The 23,271-nt window shown below is 36.9% G+C and overlaps 1 protein-coding gene across 2 annotated transcripts in view; it reads left to right on the plus strand.

The window, feature by feature from the left end:
• The window catches only part of LOC579887 (NPC intracellular cholesterol transporter 1), a 34,987-nt gene extending 16,326 nt beyond the window's left edge, over positions 1-18,661 (plus strand). The window contains exons 8-21 of one of the 2 annotated variants that reach the window (XM_774943.5): positions 3,447-3,629; positions 4,141-4,255; positions 5,278-5,405; positions 6,109-6,246; positions 7,482-7,571; positions 8,598-8,788; positions 9,628-9,749; positions 10,927-11,053; positions 12,257-12,318; positions 12,990-13,134; positions 13,521-13,752; positions 14,574-14,687; positions 17,597-17,759; positions 18,277-18,661. In XM_774943.5, coding sequence (XP_780036.2) covers positions 3,447-3,629; positions 4,141-4,255; positions 5,278-5,405; positions 6,109-6,246; positions 7,482-7,571; positions 8,598-8,788; positions 9,628-9,749; positions 10,927-11,053; positions 12,257-12,318; positions 12,990-13,134; positions 13,521-13,752; positions 14,574-14,687; positions 17,597-17,759; positions 18,277-18,398 — 1,932 coding nt within the window. In that variant the 3' untranslated portion in view covers positions 18,399-18,661. Of the gene's footprint in view, positions 1-3,446; positions 3,630-4,140; positions 4,256-5,277; positions 5,406-6,108; positions 6,247-7,481; positions 7,572-8,597; positions 8,789-9,627; positions 9,750-10,926; positions 11,054-12,256; positions 12,319-12,989; positions 13,135-13,520; positions 13,753-14,573; positions 14,688-17,596; positions 17,760-18,276 lie in introns of those variants that run through there. The other variant, XR_004062121.1, reaches the window with a different exon arrangement.
• Positions 18,662-23,271: the final 4,610 nt, after the last annotated feature.

The raw sequence follows: 23,271 nt of genomic DNA on the forward strand, positions 1-23,271 counted from the left end.
GAATTTTGAATACCAGTATGTCACGTATCCAAGAATTTAAATTTTGCAAGGAAACCGTTTACTGTACTTTAATTCTAGACTTCACTGTCAGACATTATTGAGTGACCTAGTGACTTCTTTTTTTCTTTGGTAATAGTAATACCATACATAAAATGAGCTGTAGAGGGTAGCACAAAACATACAACCATTGGGTACAAGGGTCTGGAAATCAGACCATTTACAAAAAGGATTGCAATCCCTAAAGTCGATTCTACAACTAATAATAATAATAATAATAATCTTTTAAAGTCCACTCCAAATTTTATTAAACCGAAAATGGAAATTCTTTTTGCCCAATTGATCGTTAGCCCGGCAGCCTCTGAGCAGCGCCAGATCGACATTGCTCTATCCGTTTAATGTTGAACGCCAAACAAGGTAGCAGCAACTCCCGTCTTTTAAAACGTCTTTTGGTATGACGCGGCCGGGGTTCGAACCCACGACCTCCCGGTTGTGAGGCGGACGCTCTACTGACTGAGCCAACACACCGGTTTTTCCCCACAAAAATTCATTTTCAAGCCATTTCGTTTTTGGGGAAGCTCTAAATTATTATTATCTTTCAAATGCTGGTGGAATTTAACCATTTCATTTTTTGGCCTGCAAATACCTCAAAGGGGAAGTGAGGCTCCGCATTATAGCAGGAGTGCCCTGTACTGTGAAACCACTTAATCAGGATATGCATCAGAAAGCCTTTGTGTTGAAACCTCGTTAAACAATTATTTAATCGTGATATAACCATTAAGAAGTGAAAGACTTGTTGCTGTCCACTTTCATTTCAAGTAGACTAAACATACATGTAGAAGGACGTTGCCTTCTCAGTTTATACTGTTACAGGAACTAAAAAAAAGTTATAAAACACTTTTTCACTTGTTTCCGCAATGACTTTCATAATTGTCTGTGGTCTTTACAGTCAGCAGTCTCCATGGGTATTGCATTGTAATTTGCTTTAATACAACAGACTCATTAGAATGAATGTGTATACAAAGCAAGATACCACACAAACAACATAATTTGGTGACCCACTGCAAAATTAGTGTAGCTACCCCTCTTGCCTTGGAGAGTGTTCTGGTCAGGGAGATTTACTATGATGATGAGCTTTCCTTATGGGTCCTTACACACTCAATAGGCCTGTTTTCATCAGACCGAAGTTGCAAATAACCTATTTTAACTAGCCCGATTTCAAATAAGCCAGCTATTATCCAGAGAAATCTTGGTCTTAATTCCCAAATAGCCCATCTTTATCTAGATTTTGATGGGCCTATCGGTCTGGTGAAGACCCAATTTCGAGCTTCGCTGAGAGCAGCAGGTTATTTTGCAACTTCGATCTCATGAAGACAGATCTAGTGTGTGTAAATTACATAAGGCCTGTTAGTAAAGAGAAGTACACGCTTGATGATTGATAACACCTGTTGTATGGTGAACATCCAAATAGTGTCACCCCCCCCCCCCCTATGAGAACCTGCATGTATGATTATGTGTCCTTAATAAGGATACATACATAAATATCACAGTCCAAATTTTTGTATGGTAGACCTTTCCCCATAAGGCTTGAAAAAGTCTTGAATTTTATTGTTTACATTGAACCATTGCCTCTGGGAATCAGGTGGTTCCGACAATAAATCAGATGGGAGTGGGAGAATTCAGTAGCCACCTTCAAGTTCAAGTTCTTGAAGTGTAATGTGACAATTAACGAGACATTAAATGGACCTCTGCTTCCTGTCTCCTTCGAACTTGACATTGAAATCTTGCGGTTGATAATGTGAAGGCTATTACATTGCCTGCTAGTCATTAAAGCATACTAAATCTCCATGTAGTCCAGGTTTAAATGGCTGGAGTTAATCCACTAATTTTTGGAGCGTTAAGCTCAAGTTGTCAAATTACGCATCAAGAACTTTATTGTTCATAATGATTGTGTATCTAAAGGAACAAATAGATCATATCATTATGAAATCAGTTTACTGAGTTTTCACTATTTTCATTTTTTTGTTTTAGTAGATTCAATTTTGTTTGGTCATTTTGCCTGAGAACTACGTGTACAGTAATTTGTGAAAAATAAAGGGCATGGCACTTTTTGTTTCATGAATCAGTGAATTGAATTGAAAGTCCTTCCTCAAGAATACGAGCCTGTCTTTTCTTTGTAACTGCTATTAGCTTTCACTTGCTAAGTGATATTGAGATGTACATTAAATGCTTTTGATGTTTCAGTTTTGAAATAACATTAAGAATGTAGTGGAAAATTCCACGTACAGTGTATACCAATTTTCTCTTAGTCATTAAGACCTGTGCAGTACATGTACATCCACATTCAGTATGAAAAGTCCAAGCTCCTGTAGCTTTAGCAATATAATATTATTTTATTACTGTACAATGTATTTTTATAAACATCACTGGAATTTGCGGACACTCATTATCAATTGGTAGAGCAGGTTAATGTTTAAACGTGTATGCTGTCAGTTATGTATTATGGGCAATTCTAGCTGTACTTTGAACAGATGATGTGCACTTTGTATTGAGCAAACGCTAGGTACTTGAGTTGTGCGTCATGACATCATGATCATAATATGAATCAACACTGTTTGCTGATGGTGTTCTACATTCTTACATGTACATGTAATAGCATAAATATTTCATCATAACCCCCATGCCTTTTATGAACCAGCGGGTTCATGTAGTATGGGAATCAGTGAAAAAACATACACGGGGCTCGGGGCGAATTAGCCCCCGAAATGCCCAAAAGAGCCCCCGAAAGTCATAAAAAAGCCCCCAAAATTTGCATAGAGTTCAATGCAAAACAAATTAAAGAGGGTTATTTTCATGCAAGCAAGCTTGAAAAGTAACCCCCGAAATATTTTAAGTATTTTTTTCCCTGATGGGAATGAGGATTTCAGTCAGTCAAGTCGTTAAAATGATAAATGTGAGAGTAAATTAAATCAATTTTCATCAAGACCAATAAATCATTAGCAGGAGTATAGGGTTACTGTTTCACTTTCTGTTGGAACTCTGAATTAATGGGACACATTCTCAGTACTGGTATTCTGTAGAGTTTTACACAATCACAAAAAAATGAAACAAACACAAGAGCCATTACTAGAGGTTAAATGTTACTTTAAACAAATCACTGTCAATTTATATTTGATGAAGTTGAGTTCATGATGCTAAACATGTCAAAAGTTAAACCACCTTCTCAGACTTACGAATAACAAATAGTTGAGGTAGCCGTTCTGCTGGGGCAGTTGCCATGTTCATTTTCAGTCTTATTGTATTTGTTATGTTTTCAATATTTTCATTGCAAGTAAACTGATTATTCTATGTGCACGTTTTTGATTTATTTTCATTATTATTACACTCAAACTGATTTCCACATTTGTTAGTCAATGGTTTTGTTTTGTAATTATTTTAATTCCAATTAGATTGATTCCAAGATCATCCTTGGTCTATCTGGAGTCATCATCGTACTCATGTCCGTAGCGTCCTCCATCGGTGTCCTGAGCTGGGCTGGTGTGCCTGCAACCCTCATCGTCATCGAGGTCGTACCCTTCCTCGTTCTGGCAGTCGGTGTGGATAACATCTTTATTCTTGTTCAGAGATACCAGGTATGAGGCCTCCATTTTTGTCATTCATTCATCCTTTTTTATTTTTGTTGTTAATTCTTATAGAAAGCAGTCCAAAGACTGATACAAACAAAGATTACACATGGTACTGTAGTTCCATTGTTCAAAATTCTTTGAAAGAATTCAATAATTTCACCTTTGTTGACAAGAAACAAAAATTGAGATTATATAGAAAGAAGAATTGTTCATCATCTTGCAATTCAAATTGAAAGAAACTTTAACAAATTTCCAATTTTAAAGTAAAGAGAGGAAAGGAGAAATGAAAAGGACAAGCTGGGGAAGACGACAGAGAGAAGCGAGAGAAAGAGGAGCGATCTGTTGAGAAGAGGGAAGGAAAAATTTTTAACTCCTTTTGTGCCACTTTGTGTTTGAGCATGCTTCATGAATTCTTATCTTCATTTCTTTGTTTTTATTGTTGACTTTATCATAAAATGTACAATAACATGATGTGAAATATCATGTAAATACTGTTTTTTTTACTCACAATGGACAGAGAGACGAACGCTACCCCCATGAGAATCGTGCAGAGCACATCGGCCGTGTCCTGGGCGAGGTTGCTCCTAGTATGCTCCTCACAAGCTCATCAGAGTCTATAGCCTTTGGCATCGGTGAGCATTGTTCCCTGTACAGTCAAACCTCTCTAGAAAGGCCACCTGTTTTCAGTGGTCAGTTTGTCTGTTTCCCTTGGGGGGTCCTTAATAGACATGTTTGTCTGTACTGGGCTTTTTTCAAAGGAATAATATTGATATGCAGTTGATCCAGAGCCTTGATTGCAAGTTGACTTGAGAGGGAAGTGTTTGTCTCAGCTCTTTACGAGTGAGGATTTGCAAACAATTCAGATCATTTGCGACTCATTATGAGGCGAAGCCATAATTGACAAAAAAAATTGCCCCCTGCTGGCTTGACTACATGATATAAACATACTTATATTTTCATAAAAATAAGTGGGTGCATTGTTAGCAAAACTTCAAATGTATTGTTGAATGTACAGAATATAGGCCATTGTACTTTTTTGTCATGCTGGCACTTGTCTCTTCGTGGTCCTGCACTAAGAACTTGTGAAAATGATATCAGTTAGGTGTTGCTTGTTGGAAAACAATGCAGATTGTGTGTACCAGTATTCAACTTTTGCAATGGATGGTCTGTTGATATGATTACAACTCCAAAATGTACACGTATCAGACTATTAGTACTAGATGATTAATTCAGATTTGTTCAACGTTTGTCTATAAACAACACCATATCATGATCATGAATATCATTCATAGCCGCTTGTAAAATACTGGTTCATTAAAAATTATAGCTTATTGTACTTGGGCTTAACCTTAATCATTGCAGCAGCTGGAAAACGTTTTGCAGTAGCCGCATCAAAGACTTGGAACAGCATCCCTCTTTTCATAAGGGAAATTACATGTCTTGTCACCTTTAAAAAATCCCTCAAAACTTACCCTTTCCCCCAGTGATCTACATCTATGAGATCTACTTCCTGTGAGACTGTACATTTTTTGTCCGTTTTTCATACGTTTGTATTTGTAAGCGCTATGGTACTTATTGTCTTTAGCACTCCTAAATATTCAATATTATTATTATAATTATCAAATTTCTTTTTGGAAATTTTTCCAATGCTTAGGTGCCATGTCTAGCATGCCTGCTGTGAGAGCGTTCTCTATGTATGCGGCTGTTGCCGTGGCGATGGACTTTTTGCTCCAAATCACCTGCTTTGTTGCTATGATGGCCTTGGATTCCTCTCGTCAAGAGGTATGCGTACATTATTGGGATTGTATTTTTATACCGTATGTAACCAGGCACCTCAATGCCGATGAAAAGTTGCATCAAGTGATTTTCAGTGATTGGAGCTCATAGGTTTATTTGGCCAAGGTGGTCAAATTCTGGTGTTAAGCATCTTTCTGAAAGAATATACTTTCGTCTTTCAAAAGATTTTGGTGTTTAAGGGGTGCCTGGTCGCATATGCTCTCATGGCCAAACACTAGGAAAACTTCCAAGGGATTGGAAATAGACCAGTTTGTAATTAGCACATGATACCAATGACCTCAAATATCCACAAATCTTTCAAACTTGGGGAAGTCCCACTTTATGCACTTTAGAATAAGAAGTGCCAAAGTCATGGAGGTACTTCAAGAATACATTTGTTTGCCCTATTGAGAAGGATACTTCCACTTGTGTTCCATAGATTGTGCCATTGTTGCATGAGTGAACAAAGATTACATAGATTACATAGCACGTACCGGTATCCAGTATTTGTCTTGGTGGGTTGTACAGTTTTGAACAAATTACTTTTATCTGCACATGCACAGATTGTCTCTGCAAACTGGTTCATTATTATGAGACCTTAAACCTTTTAATTTCGAGACCTGAAACCACTAGATCTTTAACCTTTTACTTTTTTCAACTTCAGGACAATCTCCATTATATATATTTAACCTTTTACTTTTTACTTCAGGCCAATCGCTATGAGATCTTCTGCTGCGCCACAGACAAGGAAGCAGGCAAGCAACCCAAAGAACCTGGTCTCCTGTACAGGGTGGTCAAGAACTACTACACTCCGTTCCTCTTCAACAGATTCATGAGAGTTATAGTGGTGAGTTTACTTTTCTTCCCAATAATTTGTAATGCTGTGGCTGTCTTATAAACGTTAGAAATTAGGAAACCACCATTATAAGTACTTTTAAATCAAAAGTGAAAGCACAACTTTTCATTTTAAGTGTATGTTGTAGTTTTTAAGCACTTCAAGAGCTTTTTCAGTGCAGTAGAATATATTTGCATAGTGTTTGCACTTTATAAATTGATATTATTAGCACATGTATTATTATTATGATCATTAATTGAGGCCACTCGAGAGAAAACAAAGTTGCTACTGTAGACAGATTGCATTATTATACAGGTTTCCCAAGGCATATTTTCTCTTTGAGTAAAGCATTAAAGGTAAAGACAAGTATTGGAAACGCCCCAATTTCAAAAAATGAAATGGAAGCTCTTATTTCCAATCATGTGAAAGAGTATGTTTTGACTAATACATGAAGATAACAATTTTGCCGGGAAACTGCCTACTAATTGATATATTTGGTAAATTAGTTTATCTTTGGTGTGTGAGAGATAAACGCACGTGTCACGCATATGTGCGTAGTCCCATATACATCTTTCTGTGTACAGTTCTTGTAACTTACGAAGACTGGGCCAAATTTCTTATCATTTTGATGATTCCAGAACCTTGCAGTACACACCAATACTTATATGCTAGATAGATGATCAACCTTTTCTGATCGATTCCACAACGTTTCTTTCACAATGCAATCGCATGACCATAACTGGTCTTTATCTTTAAAGATCCATTCTGGCATCAAGCTGGCTTAAGTAAGATCATGATAAATATGCAAATAGATCAGTGGAGGAAAATCCCATAAAGAATAAGAAAGGTATGATTGAGAACATAAACAATTTGAGATTCCATGATTTAATAAGTTCCACTTTGTCCAAAAAGATATTCCATTGTGCTCTGTGCCTAAGATGTATTTAATATTGAACACCTGTTTTTACACACCCCTCTAAGAAATGCATTATTTGTTTAGAGCCAGAAGGGCATTAACTCTGTGTTAAAGTATACAAGTAATAATGCCCTTCTTGCTCAAACAACAACATTTAGATCTAAAGCTCTGTATGATATTGTAGAGCTCTGTGTTTCCATGTTCTGTTCATATTTCCTGTATGTTACATGTTGATTTTCATTTCATCTCCATTTATACTCTATTCCAATCCCAAAACGTCAATAGCAGATACAATTTCAAAGATATAATCATTGATTTGTTCCTCTTACAGGTGTGTGTCTTTGTCTTTGTCCTCTTTGCTTCGTGCGCACTGATCCCCTCTCTACCAGTCGGCCTTGACCAAAAGCTCTCCATGCCAGAGGTAAGATAATACTGAAGACTGCAGGGGCATTCTAGACCATTCTGACCTGAGACTTTTTTGTTTTTTTGTTTTTTTTTGTTTTGGGGGGAGGGGGGGGGGGGGGGGGGGGGGATGAGTCAGACAAATTAAAAGTTGGTCAACAGAAAAGTAAAATCTGTTAATAAGTGAAGGTGTTAGATCAAAAGAAGGTGCTGAAATTTGATTTACAGTCAAGAGTATGAAAATGTCCCAAAATTGATAAGTTTTCCAACAACAATCATGGCTTTGCCAATAAAGATTGTGAATGGAAAGTCACCCCCCGCCCCTTGCAACATCCTGATAAAATTATGTTTAGATACTGACCAATACTCACTGATGGATAGTCGTTTAGAAGTATTTAGTATTCTCTGCTAAAATAAAATCACATGATTTGTGACCAACGTTTTAGAAGAAAATGAGTCAAAATTCAAACAAAACATGGAGGAATGAGACAGCTAGAAAGATAGATTTGTTGAACAACATGATCATTAACGTCTTTAGTCAAGGAGCTTAGAGATATCAAGAGATGAGAGGATGGTTGATGAAAAGAAAATTGGGGGGAGGGGGAAGAAAAGGAATGAAAGGTCATAAATAAAGGAGAAAATAGACCTGTTTTCATCACCTCAAGTTTGCCAAATAACCCGCTAGTTTAACTATCCCGATCGCAAATTAGCAAGTTAATTTGTGTCCTCATCAGCCCGCAGCTGCAATTAGCAAGATATTTGGTCAAGAAAATATACCGAGAAATCTTGGTTCTCTGTCAAAAAATCCCACTATTTTCCGAATAGCGGGCTAATTTGCACCCATCCGAGCTAGTTTGTGATGAGCGTATCTGTCTGGTAAAAACGCACTTTCGAGCTTCTGGACAATATCCCGAGTCTGAAAATAGTGGGTTATTTGGCAAACTGAAGCTGATGAAGACAGGCCTTTAATACGAGCATGTTGTGTAACCATTTCTGCACCTGTTCTTGAGACTGGTAACCTATCTCCACCATTCATGACATGCAGGACTCGTACATGATCAACTACTTTGAATCGGAAGGTTCCCTGCTGAATGTTGGTCCACCAGTCTACTTTGTGGTGAAGGACGGCTATGACTACACATCGATAGAAGGACAGAACAAGATATGTGGAGGCTCGGGATGCAATGACAACTCTCTCACGTCACAGATATACTTTGCAGCTGAGCTCTCGCAATAGTATGTATAATTTATTGTCAAAGTTATATATTTTCTCCTCGTGTAGGGATTGGTTTAAAAAAACCAATGCCCTCCCAATCAGACTCGATTTATTATTTGATTTATGATAAAAGACACATGTATTCTTAGTATATTTGAATGTATATTAACAAAATGTCAAACAATAATGCAAAATGTAAAGGAAAAAAGATGAACAAGTGAGGTTTCATTTAGACATTTTCTTACAAATTTTTTGAATACTTAAATTGTTATTGGAAAGCCTTACATTCTTTAGCAAGATATTTATCTATATTTTCGTATTTTTAACCCAAGTAAAAAAATCCATTAAAGATGAACTTGAGTTCTGGTAAATATAGGAAAAAAATTCTCACAGAATCTAACAAAATTTACACTAAATGTTCAAGATTACAAATATATGACATGTGCCAACAAATTTTTCCAGAAAATGTATAGTGGCTGAGTAATTATCGTAGAAAAATAAGGAAATCTGGGTAAGTAGGCCCGACATTATGTGCTTAACACAGGTCACTATATGGGAGTTGTGGTTTTTATCGAAGATGATACCCAGTAAGTTTTTGTGCGTTTGGTTGTTTGAACCAGTGAAATAAAAACAATCTACTGCACGATACACAATCCAGAATAAATCGTAGCAATTTTCTCTTGAAATACGATTTCCATACCAAAGCTCAATGGAAGCTTGACCAAAGCTAAGGTAATAATAGCATTCAGTACTCTGTATCATTTAAAAACAACTTTACATATCCAGATAATATTGTTGTTGTTCTCATTTCATATATTATCATCATTGTTATTATCTTGATCTCTATTTTCTTGAACAGCACAAGAGTAGCACACCCTTCGTCATCTTGGATGGACGATTTCTTTGATTGGGTGAAACCCAACAGTAATCTGACGTGCTGTAGGGTTAATAATGAAACGGGTGACTTTTGTCCCTCTACTGGTATGTTCGTCTTCATGTTCTTATATTGGGGACTTTCAGATTTGCACGTCGACATAGTGGACTTCTACATGTGACGTCCTTTTAAGGCAATGTGACGTCCTTTTAAGGCACTGCCATTGCCTTAAAAGAACGTCACACGTAGCAGTCCACTATGTCGACGTGCAAATCTAAAAGTCCCTATTACCCAAATAATGATACATGTACATACATTGAACAACTGAATTATTCATACCCTTTGTAAGGAATTTAAGTATAAGTATTGGTGTGTACTGCAAGGTTCACCAAACTATATTGTTATCATGGCTAAAAACAAGCGGAACATGATTAAACTCAGTTCTCATGAAATATTAGTTCCAGTGTAATATCTGTGACACTGTATTGGGGTGAAATATGTCTGGATGTTTTTAATTTTTATAAAAGCATTTTTGGGGGGTGTCACCTATTCTGCATTCTTCTCACCTAACTCCCCCCCCCCCCCCCCCCCCCCCACTCTGGGGTCGGAATGACCGCATGCATGTTACCAAAATGTCCGGTAAGGGGTACTTTTCACGCACCAAAGTCTGGCTCGTACATACACAAAATTGACTTTACACACCGGACTTAGGGGGTGTTTTCAAAAGGAGGGAACACGCATATGCGTACCCTAAATAACACTGAGTGGGGGGGGGGGGGCCGGGACCTAACCATTCTAAAGCACAAGCTAGAAATTCTGCATTGATTGGTTTACGAAGTAGTTCTACAGTTTGGATTTAGACTTAATATTGGCTCAAAACGTCCTCTTAAAGGGACTGAAAGTTCCAAGTTGCAATTGCAGGGGTTAAAACAACTGTGTGTGCCATTTTCTTGAATTCATATAGATCCTTCCCAATGTTGTATATACTGAGAAAGATAATGTTACTCTAGTTTGCCAAATAAAATGTGTGTTGCGACATTTCATGTATATACTTTGGGGAAAAGTAACGCTTGGGCATGCAACACTATTAAATCATCATACATGTATTTGTTTAAAAACTATTTATATGTCATTAATAATAATAATAGTAATAATATTCCGTGCTTGTACAGTGCTTAACACATCAACGATATCTCTAAGTGCTTTACAAGTGAGGTATGAGAGCCAAAATGGGTGTGAGGAGACAATATATGAGATAGGGGTTTACTTTTGTTCTCTCAACAGACACCAAAGATACGTGCAGATCATGTCGTCCATTGTCAGAGCAAGATAAGAGACCTACTCCAGAGGAGTTTGAAGAATTCCTACCTTTCTTCTTGGAGGACATCCCAGGGATCTCCTGTAGCAAAGGGTAAGAGGAAGAGACCTTGACTTAAAGGGATCCGGTAACTTTGTCTCAGATTCTGAAACAAAATCCTGGATTTAGCTCATGCTGCAATTATAATTATAATCTTTTGGTCAGTCAGGAACCCCATGACTTTTACCAGCCGATCGCCTGTCTGATTATCAAGATATTTATGATTGGAATTTCAAATTTTGAAAACTGTTTGCCAAACGGTTTTCATAACACTACAGTCTATTGGGGAAAACGAGTATGGTAAAACAGGTCACTCAAAGGTTTTTATTTTTTTTTGGCACTTCTTGATCCCTTTAAAGGCATTGTTTAAAAATGTTGAATCTGAGATGCGCGGCCCTATGTGTTATCAGGGTCTGTGATATGGTGTTATATTGAAGCCCTAAAAAAATTGCGCTTCAAAAATTTCAAATCAAATCAAATAATATGTTTCCAAATCCAACATCAATTAAAAACAATGTGTAAAAAACAGTCAATAGGCAATAAAAACATTGTAAAACTATGACATTTCAATCAAACGATTAAGAAGAAAACAAATCGAAACAAGTATAGCAATAAAAGAGAAACAAGGTACAGGCTACATTAAAAACATAAGTGGATAATTGGAAAATGGTGAACACAATAAAAGCCAGGTTTTTTTTACTTGATCACGAAGCGCCTCAAAAATTAAATTCTTTGAGTGACCGGTACTCGTTTCCCACCATAGACTGTAGTGTTATGAAAACCGTTAGAAAAATGTAAAATTTGGTTTCGATTTCCAATCATAAATATCTTGATAATCAGACAGGCGATCGGCTTGTAAAAGTCTTGGGGTTCCTGACTGACCTCAAGGTTTATAATTATGATTGCAGCATGAGCTAAATCCAGGATTTTGTTTCAGAATTTGAGACAAAGTTACTGAATCCCTTTAAAGGAAACTTTTCCATTGCTCAGCATTGTTAAAGAATACAAGAGACTTTGATGGTAGTTGTCCATGCACCAGACAAGGTTTCTTTAATATCATTCTACATCTTGGCATTATGAACAAAGGAACAGAAATAAAATAGAACATACAACAATTACAGAACAATGAATTATATGCAGAATTGAACGGATACGTATTTAGATTGTTGTTAAACATTTCAACATGACAGAATATACTGTGTTTGGTATTAATGGTTGTAACTGTTCATTCTGTATAATGTCACTTTATACTTTCAGAGGCAAGGCTGCCTATGCATCAGCCGTGAACTTTGACGATGCAGCCAAAAAGAAAATTGGGAGTAAGTGACAAGATCATTAGATACTCTATCATCCTATCTTCTCATATTTCTACATGTACATGAATTGTGTATTTTTATATTTGTTGCATACATGTCTGTACTGTCTTAAAAGTTAGCTTGATATTAGTTTTATAGTTTATTGGTTTGGTAACAAATACAGAAAAAAATAAACAATTTTGTTTACATGTGACCAGTAGTCAGTTTAATTTAGCTTTACTTTTTTTTTATTTCTTGCATTTGACATACCAATACATGCATTTTACTTTGGGTTAATTAGCACATGACCGTCAACCTATTTTTTTGCTTTGATGACATATGAATAGTTTTCTGTTTAAAAACAAAAAAAGTTTGATAATAAAAGAGGAGGATGGTAATGATGCTTGAGTTGCAATCGTTGATGGCAGCAACAAATTTGTTATAAACTTTTAATTTTTCCACTGCCACTTTCTTTCTCTATGCCCTTAATGTCTTTGTATACCATGTAAACATTTTTGGTGGCATTCTTTGAATTGTGACTGTAGTTCATCTATATCCCGATGATTCTCTTATTTCCTGATGGTTTAATACAGGAGCCATCTGATTCCTTTACGGGCAAACGGTTAAAATGAGATGGAATTGGTAATGTCTTACCACCATAATTTAATTATAACATACTCTTTGTCACTTTGTAGCGACCTACTTCATGACATACCACACCACCATGAGGAATTCCTCCACCTTTATTGATGCCTTGAAGATGTCGAGAGAGGTGTCGGCCAATATCACAGCCATGATCAACATTACAGACAACCCAGAGTTTGACGTCTTCCCGTACAGGTAATTACATGAAGGAGAAATCTCTACTTTTTGATAAATCACTTTTTTTTTGATAAATCACTAATTTTTGATGAATCACTAATTTTTGATAAATTATTAATTTTTGATGAATCATTAATTTATAATAGTTTACTTTCAGGCATTTTATATATTAATTTGAGGTGCCAAATAATAGCTAGTTGAAAACTGAGCAAGAAAATAGAGTAATTCAAGTCAGGATCTTAACTGGTGTTGGGCGGAGGCAAATTGGACACACTTATTCTCTTATTGTGTACCATCATTCAAATCTCGTAACATTTCAGTGTTTTATAATTTATGAATTAATGCCTGATTTACAAGGTATAAAACAATTCATAAAACCTTTAATCCCAATGTTTCCGCTGCAGTATCTTCTACGTCTACTACGAGCAGTACCTGACCATCGTCCACGAGACCCAAGTCTCTCTGGGCATCGTCCTGGGAGCGGTGTTCTGCGTGACCTTCGTCCTCTTGGGCTTTGACTTCTTCGGTGCGTTCATCAGCACCTTGACCATTGCCATGATCACCGCCGACATGATGGCCATGATGTACCTCTGGGGCATTGACCTCAACGCCATCTCCTTGGTCAACCTCATTATGGTGAGTCACTCTCTCACTCTCTCTCTCTCTCGTTGGCTCTGTTTCTCCTCGTCACTTTCTCGTCATCTTTTTCTATCTATTAATTTTGTTTTCTCCTCGTCACTTGCTTTCTCTCTGTCAAGTTCTTTCCTTATAATTTCTCTCACTGTTTTTTTTTCTTCTTGCAGTCACTTTCTCTTTTGCTCTCTCTCTCTCTTTCTGTCACTTTCTCTTTTTCTTCTCTCTTTTACTTTTTCTCTGTCACTTGCAGTCAGTTCCCCTTTTCCTCTCTCTTTCTCTCTCTCTGTCACTTTCTCTTTTTCTTCTCTCTTTCACTTTCTCTCTGTCACTTTCCCTCCCTATCATTTTCTCTTGCTCTCCCTTTTTGGAGGCAATCAATTTCTCTCTATCTCTCTCTCTCTCTTTCACTTTCATTTTTTCTTCAGTTCCTTTCACTTTTTGACTCTTCTCTGTTCACCTTCTCTCTTTCTCTAGCTATCTCCTCCTTTCCTGTCTTTCTCTTTCTGTCCGTCTTTTTCTGTTTCTTAGTCTGATTTGACTTTCTCAGGGGTAGCCTTCATTGAAGTATTTTAGTAGTTGGACCAGTGATCTGTATGTCAGAATGGTGGAGGGACCATAGTCGAGGCTAAAGAGAGTTTCAAGGCTTAAAATGGTACTTCATCGATTACAAATTTGCACTTATTGAGCTAATTACTTCTGTACACCATTTTCAAAGAATGTGTTGCATAAGCTGCAACTTGCACTGTGGCAATCATTTTAAAGTTTGTTCAGCTCTCAGATGTGCTATCCTTCATGCCATATTTTGTACGTTTGATTTTCAGTCTGTTGGTATCTCTGTGGAGTTCTGTTCACATATCGTCAAGGCTTTCACTCTCAGTACCGCGATGACCCGGTTAGAGCGTGCTCAGGATGCACTAGCTCATGTAGGAAGTTCGGTAAGTACCCCTTTCTATTCCAACACATCAGGCAGGGCCATTATTTTTATCCTAATTTGTTGCTGTATAGCCTACTTCTATTTCTCATTGCTGTCACAGTGCTTCAGTATCTAGAATTATATTTCACAAGAATGTACTTCATGTAAAGATATTGCTTACAATGTTGTTTTGTTGGAGTCATGCATTGAGAATTAAATGAAACAAAGTAAAACAAAGTAAAACACAAAATGGAGTCATATTTACAGTTCATGTACACACAATATATAGTGTAGGTGATGAACTTCTGCACTAGATCATAAACTGCTGTACAAGATATTATTCCATGGAATAATTTTAGCTTATATTCTCACCTCTTGGAATTTTCCAAGGGATGCTTGCCCCTAGACCCTGTACCTCCCTGCTTCAGTTTTTCTCTGTTACATATCCATATGGTACAGGGAAACCTGTAGAATAAGGACCACTCAAGGGAATCATGAAAAGTAGTCTTTATAGGCAGGTGACCTTTATGTACTGCAGGGGCGGATCTAGAGGGGGGGTTGGGAGGGTTGCAACCCCCCAAAAAAAAAAAATCCGGGGACCATTTTTTTAAATCTTATCTTTTTTTTAAAACTTGTAATTTTATTTTATTCTATTTCTATGTATTTATTTCATTTATTATTATTATTATTATTATTATTATTATGCCTCCGCCACCGAAGGTGGTGCCGGAGGCATCATGTTTTCGGGTTGTCCGTCCGTACGTCCGTACGTCCATACGTCCGTCCGTACGTCTGTACGTCCGTCCCGTTTGACCGTTATCACAATATCTCAAGAACCATTTAAGATTTAAACTTAAGACTCGGGAATAGTATTTATCACCATAGGAAGACGATCTGATTAGATTTTGGAGTACGTAGGTCAAAGGTCACAGGTCACAGAGGTCAACTTATGAAATTCCTTGTATTGAGTTTGTTAGCGCGATATCTCAAGAACCATTTGAGATTTAAACTTCAAACTTTAGGATAGTATGTATCACCATAGGAAGATGATCTGATTAGATTTTGGAGCACGTATGTCAAAGGTCAAGGGTCACAGAGGTCAACTTATGAAATTCCATACATTGAGATTGTTATCATGATATCTCAAGAACCACTGGAGATTTAAACTTCAAACTTAGTGATAGTGTGTATCACTATAGGAAAACAATCTGATTACATTTTGGAGCACGTAGGTCACAGGTCAAGGGTCAAAGAGGTCAACTTATGAAATTCCATACATTGAGATTGTTATCATGATATCTCAAGAACCACTGGAGATGTAAAAACTTCAAACTTAAGGATAGTATGTATCACCATAGGAAGACGATCTGATTAGATTTTGGAGCACGTAGGTCAAAGGTCAAGGGTCACAGAGGTCAACTTATGAAATTCCATACATTGAGATTGTTATAATATCTCAAGAACCACTGGAGATTTAAACTTCAAACTTAATGATAGTGTGTATCACTATAGGAAGACAATCTGATTAGATTTTGGAGCACGTAGGTCAAAGGTCAAGGGTCACAGAGGTCAACTTATGAAATTCCATACATTGAGATCGTTATCGGGATATCTCAAGAACCACTGGAGAATTTTCACTTCAAACTTAATGATAGTATGTATCACCGTATCATAATATCTCAAGAACCACTGGAGATTTAAACTTCAAACTTAATGATAGTGTGTATCACCATAGGAAGACAATCTGATTAGATTTTGGAGCACGTAGGTCAAAGGTCAAGGGTCACAGAGGTCAACTTATGAAATTCCATACATTGAGATTGTTATCATGATATCTCAAGAACCACTGGAGATTTAAACTCCAAACTTGTTTAAATTGCTCTATGGCGGAGGCATCATTTTCGACTGCGCGCAGTCAAAATTCCATCTAGTTTCTTTTTGGGGGGAGGGGGGGGGGGGGGTTGGGCGAACAAATGTCACAGAGTCCCTTGCCCCCCCCCCCCCATCAGCTTTTTTGAGGACACGGGCCACCGCCGAAATGACAAGCTAGGCCAGCGTTGCCGATTCTCATCCCCAAAATCCCCACATTAAAAAAAAATTTAAAAAAAAGGGAAAAAAAAGAAAAAAAGAAAGAAAAAAGAACGCACGCTGGAGAGAAACCCTTTCAAGTGCAAATATTGTGAGAAGATATTCAACTCATCTGGTAACTTAACCAAACACATTATAACTCTGGATATAACTGTGTATTTAACTGTTACTTGATTTAAAAAGACGTTATCATGCACTGCTTTTTATGGTCTCCATTGTGTTAATAGATGCCAGGAAAACATCACTTACGGGGTTCAAATAAACACCCCAAAAAAATCGGCCCCCCCCTGAGCAAAAAGCTAGATCCGCCCCTGTACTGGTTCCTTAAAGCCTGTCTGCACTAGTTTGGCCAGGGGGGATTAGACCTCCCTGCAAGGTCACTGCCAGGTGGTTATCTCATCAAATCAGCTCTCAATTAACATAGAAAAAGGAGATCATGGGGGACCAACAGGCACCGATTAGGCATTGTTTGCTGTATAGAGGGTGTAAGAAGCTATAAGTATTGCAGTGGGGCTTTGAACACTGGATATTCAATGTTTTGCTCTTGAAGTTGATATATTTGCAGACTTTCTATTAAAAATTAAGTTTTAGAATTCCTGTTATTCTTCCTTAAAGAAAAGGCCTGTAATGGTCATGCAATTTCATTGTGAAAGAAACGTTGTGGAATCGATCAGAAAAGGTTGATCATCTACAAGGTTGATCAAGTGCAAGTTTTTTTTCAGAGAAAATTTATCCTAGGGAATCATGAAATGTGGTCTTTACAGACAGGTGGTCTTTCTGTACAGGTGGTCACTTTATTACCAGGTTTGACTATAATTGTTTTCTTCTTCCCTTTTCCACCAGGTGTTTAGTGGTATCACGCTGACCAAGGCCTTTGGTATCATCATCCTAGCATTCTCTCACTCTCAACTCTTCAAGGTGTATTACTTCAGGATGTACCTCGGGATGGTTGTCTTTGGGGCCACCCATGGACTCATCTTTCTACCAGTACTCCTCAGTTATATAGGTAAGTCCTGTCTTTAATAAAGGGCCTTCCAAACACGAGGAAGGAAAAATCATGTGGAGAATTGTTTTTATAAAGAAACATATAAAGATATAGACACATATAAACACACCATGCCGGTGTAGCAAAAGTGATTCTACAATTTGTGAAATAAAATAGAAAAGGGAAAAAAAGAGCAGTTTAAGCACTTGACTTGAAATTTGAAGGTCGTGGTTCGATCCCCGACATGGCACTTATGTCCTTTGGTATTTGGTAAGACGCTAATCTACATTTGCCACTCTCCACCCAGGTGTTAAATGGTTACCCGGTGCGAAAGAAATGTGGTTGGATGAGCAAGTGGCACTTGTAAAATGGCAACTGGCCGAAATGCTCCCCAGGGAGTGGAGAATGTGCATACATTGTGTATGCATAATTCGTTGACCGGGGTAATGATATGTACTGCGCCTAGAAACAAAGTATTAGTCGCATTATAAATGTGAGCTATTGTTATTATTGTCATTCATTTAATAATTCCTGACAGGTCCCGGTGTGAACAAGGCACGTATCTTGGAAGAGCAGGAGCAGGCCAGAGGTGGAAGGCGAGGTGCGGACAACGAGCACCTCATCCCCGCTCGGGATTCCCAAGGATTCTTCTATGCGTGATGACATCATCAAAATAGAAAACTGCCTTCTTTTTTTTACATGATGCTATGGGAATGCAAACCAGTTATTTAAATTGAGGAGTGATATATATATATATATATATATGTATGTAATCTGTGTATATTAATATGATGTAATGCCAAGATGAAATATCTTCTGCAATCGTAGTTGTGATTTTTACATGTCATGCACTGTTATACCCCACCATACTGCCCAAAGGTAATTTTGTGTTTGGTCTGTTCTCGGTCTTAGCTTTTTTCTATCCTATTTAAATGTTATGCTTGCTGTTTGTCTGTTGTGTTTTTTTAGCTTACCAGATTGAAGCAAGTATCTTGTACTAGTTCATTATCATAGTCTGATTATAACGCCTTATATACGTACATGTATGTCACTGTAAGATGTGCTCAAAGCCTGCAGTTATACTGATTAGTGTAAACTCTGATAGCATTGTGATATTTCTTGTGTTGCATATTTGGATCAATTCAACTAAGATATGATACCCTTTACCTAATTTATGGAAAGAAGTTTTAATGTTGATTCTTATACAGTAGGCTTGCGGGTGCACCATGTGAGAAAGAGGGAGGATTGAGGAGTCCTGAAAAGGACTCTCGGTTATCTTTTTTGAGGGTGTGTAGTCCTGTAAAGGACTGTTGGTATAGTCTTCAAAAAGACTGTTGGTTATCTTTCTTAGCTTATAGTTCTAAGGAGAGCTATAGCGCTTGGAGAGGATGAGTGACGGGAGTGGCTCGACGTTTCGAACAGGTTGACTATCCGTCGTCACATGGTGCACCCGCAAGCCTACTGCATCATCTACATGTACATCACCATGCAAGCCGATACTTACAAGCAGCATCTAATGTTGAATCTGTCGAACAGACACAGAATATTGTCTCTGTATTATACTTTGTAGTGTACGAGGTAATGCCCTTCTGGCTCTCAGCAGACTGTATGCTTCATATATGTGTACATGTAAGGGGGTCATGCGCTTGCCAAATGATTAGATGCAGAGAGGCGTTCTGCAAATTTACATGTTCCTGTAAGGTTAGATGAGTGATATTCACTCGTGCGGTCCCTTTTCCAAAAATGAATAACACGGATTTCAACAAAACGCATTGTAACAATGTGCACATTGAAAATTGGAGGTATGGAATATAAAATTTCTTAAGTGCTTCTCTTGTTGCTTCCGTAGAGATGTTACCTATTTTACCCGTTTATATTTGCTATTATGGCGATATTAGATGACAAATGAGATGAATATTGCTTTGATCATAGCATTATTGATTAAAAAGATCAGAAATTTGGACATCTATCATTTCTGTACATACTTTCAGACAGCACCATGTATCGCCATGTTTTCAAATGAATTATTAAAATAGTTGTCACGCTTTTCTTAAAGCTGATGTTCATTCAGATTGCTGATTGATAATTTTGATTCTAAATTCTTCTTTTGAAGAAGATAAAAAGAAAAGGCTCTGTGACTGTGTGTATGCAAGTTTTGTAGTATTAGGAAGTTCTCTGACACAAAGTAAATACAGTATTCTAAAATACAGGTCTAAGTTTAGCTGATTCTTTTTAGTTTTGTACCATTTTTTCCTTCTAACTAACAATAGAATATCCTATTTTCTATTCTCATGCAATGTTTTGATTTGTACGGTTTAGACATACCGGTATCTGATTTGCTTCACATGTTATATATTCCATATAAAGCAAAAAGGTAAAACTCTTTAAACAGTTTCAAAGAATTGTGGTTTGTAAAGGAATTAACTATGTAACAAATCTATTTACACACCATCAGAGCCAAAATCATTTCTTTTGTCTTTTGTATCTAGGATTATACATCGGAAATTTGAAATGACTGTAACTTGGTATGAACATCATCTATTCCAGTTTCTTTAACCATGTCCCCATCTTGCTTTCTCTCTCTCTCTCTCTCTCTCTCTCTCCCTGTCTCGCTCTCTCTCTCTCCCTGTCTCGCTCTCTCTCTCTCTCTCTCGTTTGCCCTCATCCTCTTTCTGCGTAACACCAAGTTAATATACTTTTATCATGCTGTTACCGAAATTGATATCTTCTTTATCTCATTGGCTGTATTTTGTTTCATATAGCACTTGATAACATTTTCCTTCAAACAAATATCAAACCATTTGGAACAGTTACCATGAATATTTGTATGTGAATAGGAGAAGAAGGCACTTTTAGTAATTTAGGGTAGAGGGTAATTCTTGGCTTTGTATTGATATATTGCACCGTGTCTATTCTGTTTTAAATTATAAAAGCATTCATGGAATGAAAAATGATAATCTTAATGTGCAATGCACTGTGTATCAGGAGGTTTTTAAAGGATTTTTTAAAGATAAAAATTACCAGATGTTAATGAGTTATGCCTTATCTAATGCCATTGAAGAGAAAAAAGTCCTTTGATGTTTTGAAAATGAAAGTCTACATTCCTACTTTGAACGGTGCCATTTTTCTCTTCATATACACATATTTTCGCAGACTTGTGTAATTAGATTTTTAATACCGTTATTGAAAAATGTGAATAGAGAGTGTTTTTTTTAATGCTTTTGTTTTTGTTCTATTTGTTCTTTATTTCCCCAGCCATACATGTGCACGTACCAATCGGTTTCAATTTACTATTTCATGTATTTATTTATTTAGCCTGACAGTTAAAGTGAACAAATTCTGCGAGATGTCACAATAACTGAAGTATGAAGTCGGCTATAGAAGGTGTATATGATGTGTGTTCAATGAGAATTTCAAGGGAAAGACTTTACTCATAATAAGTCTACTCTTAATGAGAGAGTTTACTTCTTAATAAGCTTGAACTGGAAGAAGTGAAGTCATTGTGCCAGTCAACCTACGAAATGCAGTGATTTGATTGTCACTTCAATACTGCTGGGCTAAAAAGCATTAATTGTACAAGTAGATTCTTCTTCATTCTTTAGGCTCACACGGATGCACTATAACATGGAAACATTAAATGACTTGATTGAGTATTTCACCTGTTGCTCTTCACTGACAGTTGTCTACGCAAAGATGCGGGGTAATTTTAATTACAACAGGGCATGATGGAAAAATAAGTACAATTATGACTACCTGCATATCATGTCAACACAAAACATTGAATATTAAGTGTAGGTTGATGGGGTCCTGGGGCATGTTCTAATAACCATCAGTTTTACTGTTGAATCAAATATATATTGTGATCACACGTTATGAGTGACTTCACCAATATCTAAGTCATAGATAGATCTCTGCGTACACGTAATATATGCTGTCTGTGCCATTGGAAAGTATATATTTTAAACTTGTTTTTGTCATGACAGTTGGAAACTTTTTACCTACCGGTACATGAATTTGGTTTTCAGAATATTGCCCCATGTTTTTAATTGTACTTCAAATAAAATTGTCCAAGAAGGGTCTCTTCTATTATGTGTAAGGCAAGAAGAAAGTTATTTCAAAGTGAACTATTTATTAAAGATTCTTTGTGTGATGTTAGTGTTTCCAAGCATTTTTGAAACATGACAAATATAAGTAGACTGATCAGTACCATATAATAATGTTTATATAAATCCCTGCTTACCTGTATGTACTTGTGAGCTGTAGTTGTACAAAATGGAGTGATTTCTTAAGTGAAGTGAATGTTGTATATCATGCTTTTGATTTCGAAAGAATAAAATGTTTATTAATATTACACATGATGCTTACTTGTTTGCTCTGTTATCTGTCTTTCAATTGTTTTTGCCTCATATTTTTATGGTTGCATTTTTAAAGATAAACTTGAGTTCTGGTAACAAAAAGAAAATAGAATCTCACAGAATCAAACGAAACTTACACTGAATGTTCAAGATTACAAATAAATGTCATTTGCTAAACAATTTCGGTAGAAAATGTATACTGGCTGAGTAATGAGCATAGAAAGAAAAGGAAATCAAGGTGTACTAACCCCTACACCATTTGTGTAGTCCCATATGCACCTTTCTGTGTATAATGTATGTAACTTTACCAAGACTGGGCCACATTTCTTATCATTTTGATGATTCCAGAACCTTGCAGTACACACCAATACTTGTATGCTAGATGATCAACCTTTTCTGATCAATTCCACACCGTTTCTTTCACAATGCAATCGCATGACGAGTACTCAACTTTATCTTTAATTGCATGTGGAACTTTGCAATGGAATGCGAAAACTGTTCCTAGAGGTATGAAAACAGGGTTTGGCACACGCACAGTGCCCCCATTTGTTCAGGTACCCCTAAATGCCCCTTTGTACATAGGAAAAGTGCCCCCTTTTAATTTGTAAAAAGAACCCCTTATCCTTGAAATAAGTGCCCCACATTTTTTTTCATAATTCCTATCATTTTTCTTTTCCCCTTATAAATTCCCCTTTGAAAATCTGATAAGTGTCACTTTTCCTTTTGTGATAATTGTACCTTCCACTTTTGATTAGTGCTTCTTTTAATCTGTGTTGAGTGCCCCTTTTCTTTTCTAATAAGTGCCTTTTATTATTTTGCTAAATTCCCCCTTTTCACTTCTGCCAAATGACCGTATTAAAATCTAATAGGGGCCTCTTTTCCATATTCAAAAGTGCCCTTTTCATCACTGGTGAGTATCCCTTTTCAGATGCGAGAAGTGCCCCATTTTCACCTCTGATAATTGCCTTTTTTACTTTGACAAGTGCGCCTTTTGTTTTCTTACAAGTGTTTGTTTCCCTTCTGATAAGTGCCCCCTTTTCCATTTTCTATAACATGCGCCCCTAATTTAAAGCGTCTTAAGACCCCTTTGTCATTCATTTTATCCCGAAGCTCACCCACTATAATCCCTTGCAATTATGGTTGATAACGTTACGATATGTCTCTTTAATCCTTCATGA

The sequence above is a fragment of the Strongylocentrotus purpuratus genome, unplaced genomic scaffold (assembly GCF_000002235.5).
Source record: "Strongylocentrotus purpuratus isolate Spur 01 unplaced genomic scaffold, Spur_5.0 spur5_scaffold_7, whole genome shotgun sequence".
Taxonomy (NCBI): Eukaryota; Metazoa; Echinodermata; class Echinoidea; order Camarodonta; family Strongylocentrotidae; genus Strongylocentrotus; species Strongylocentrotus purpuratus.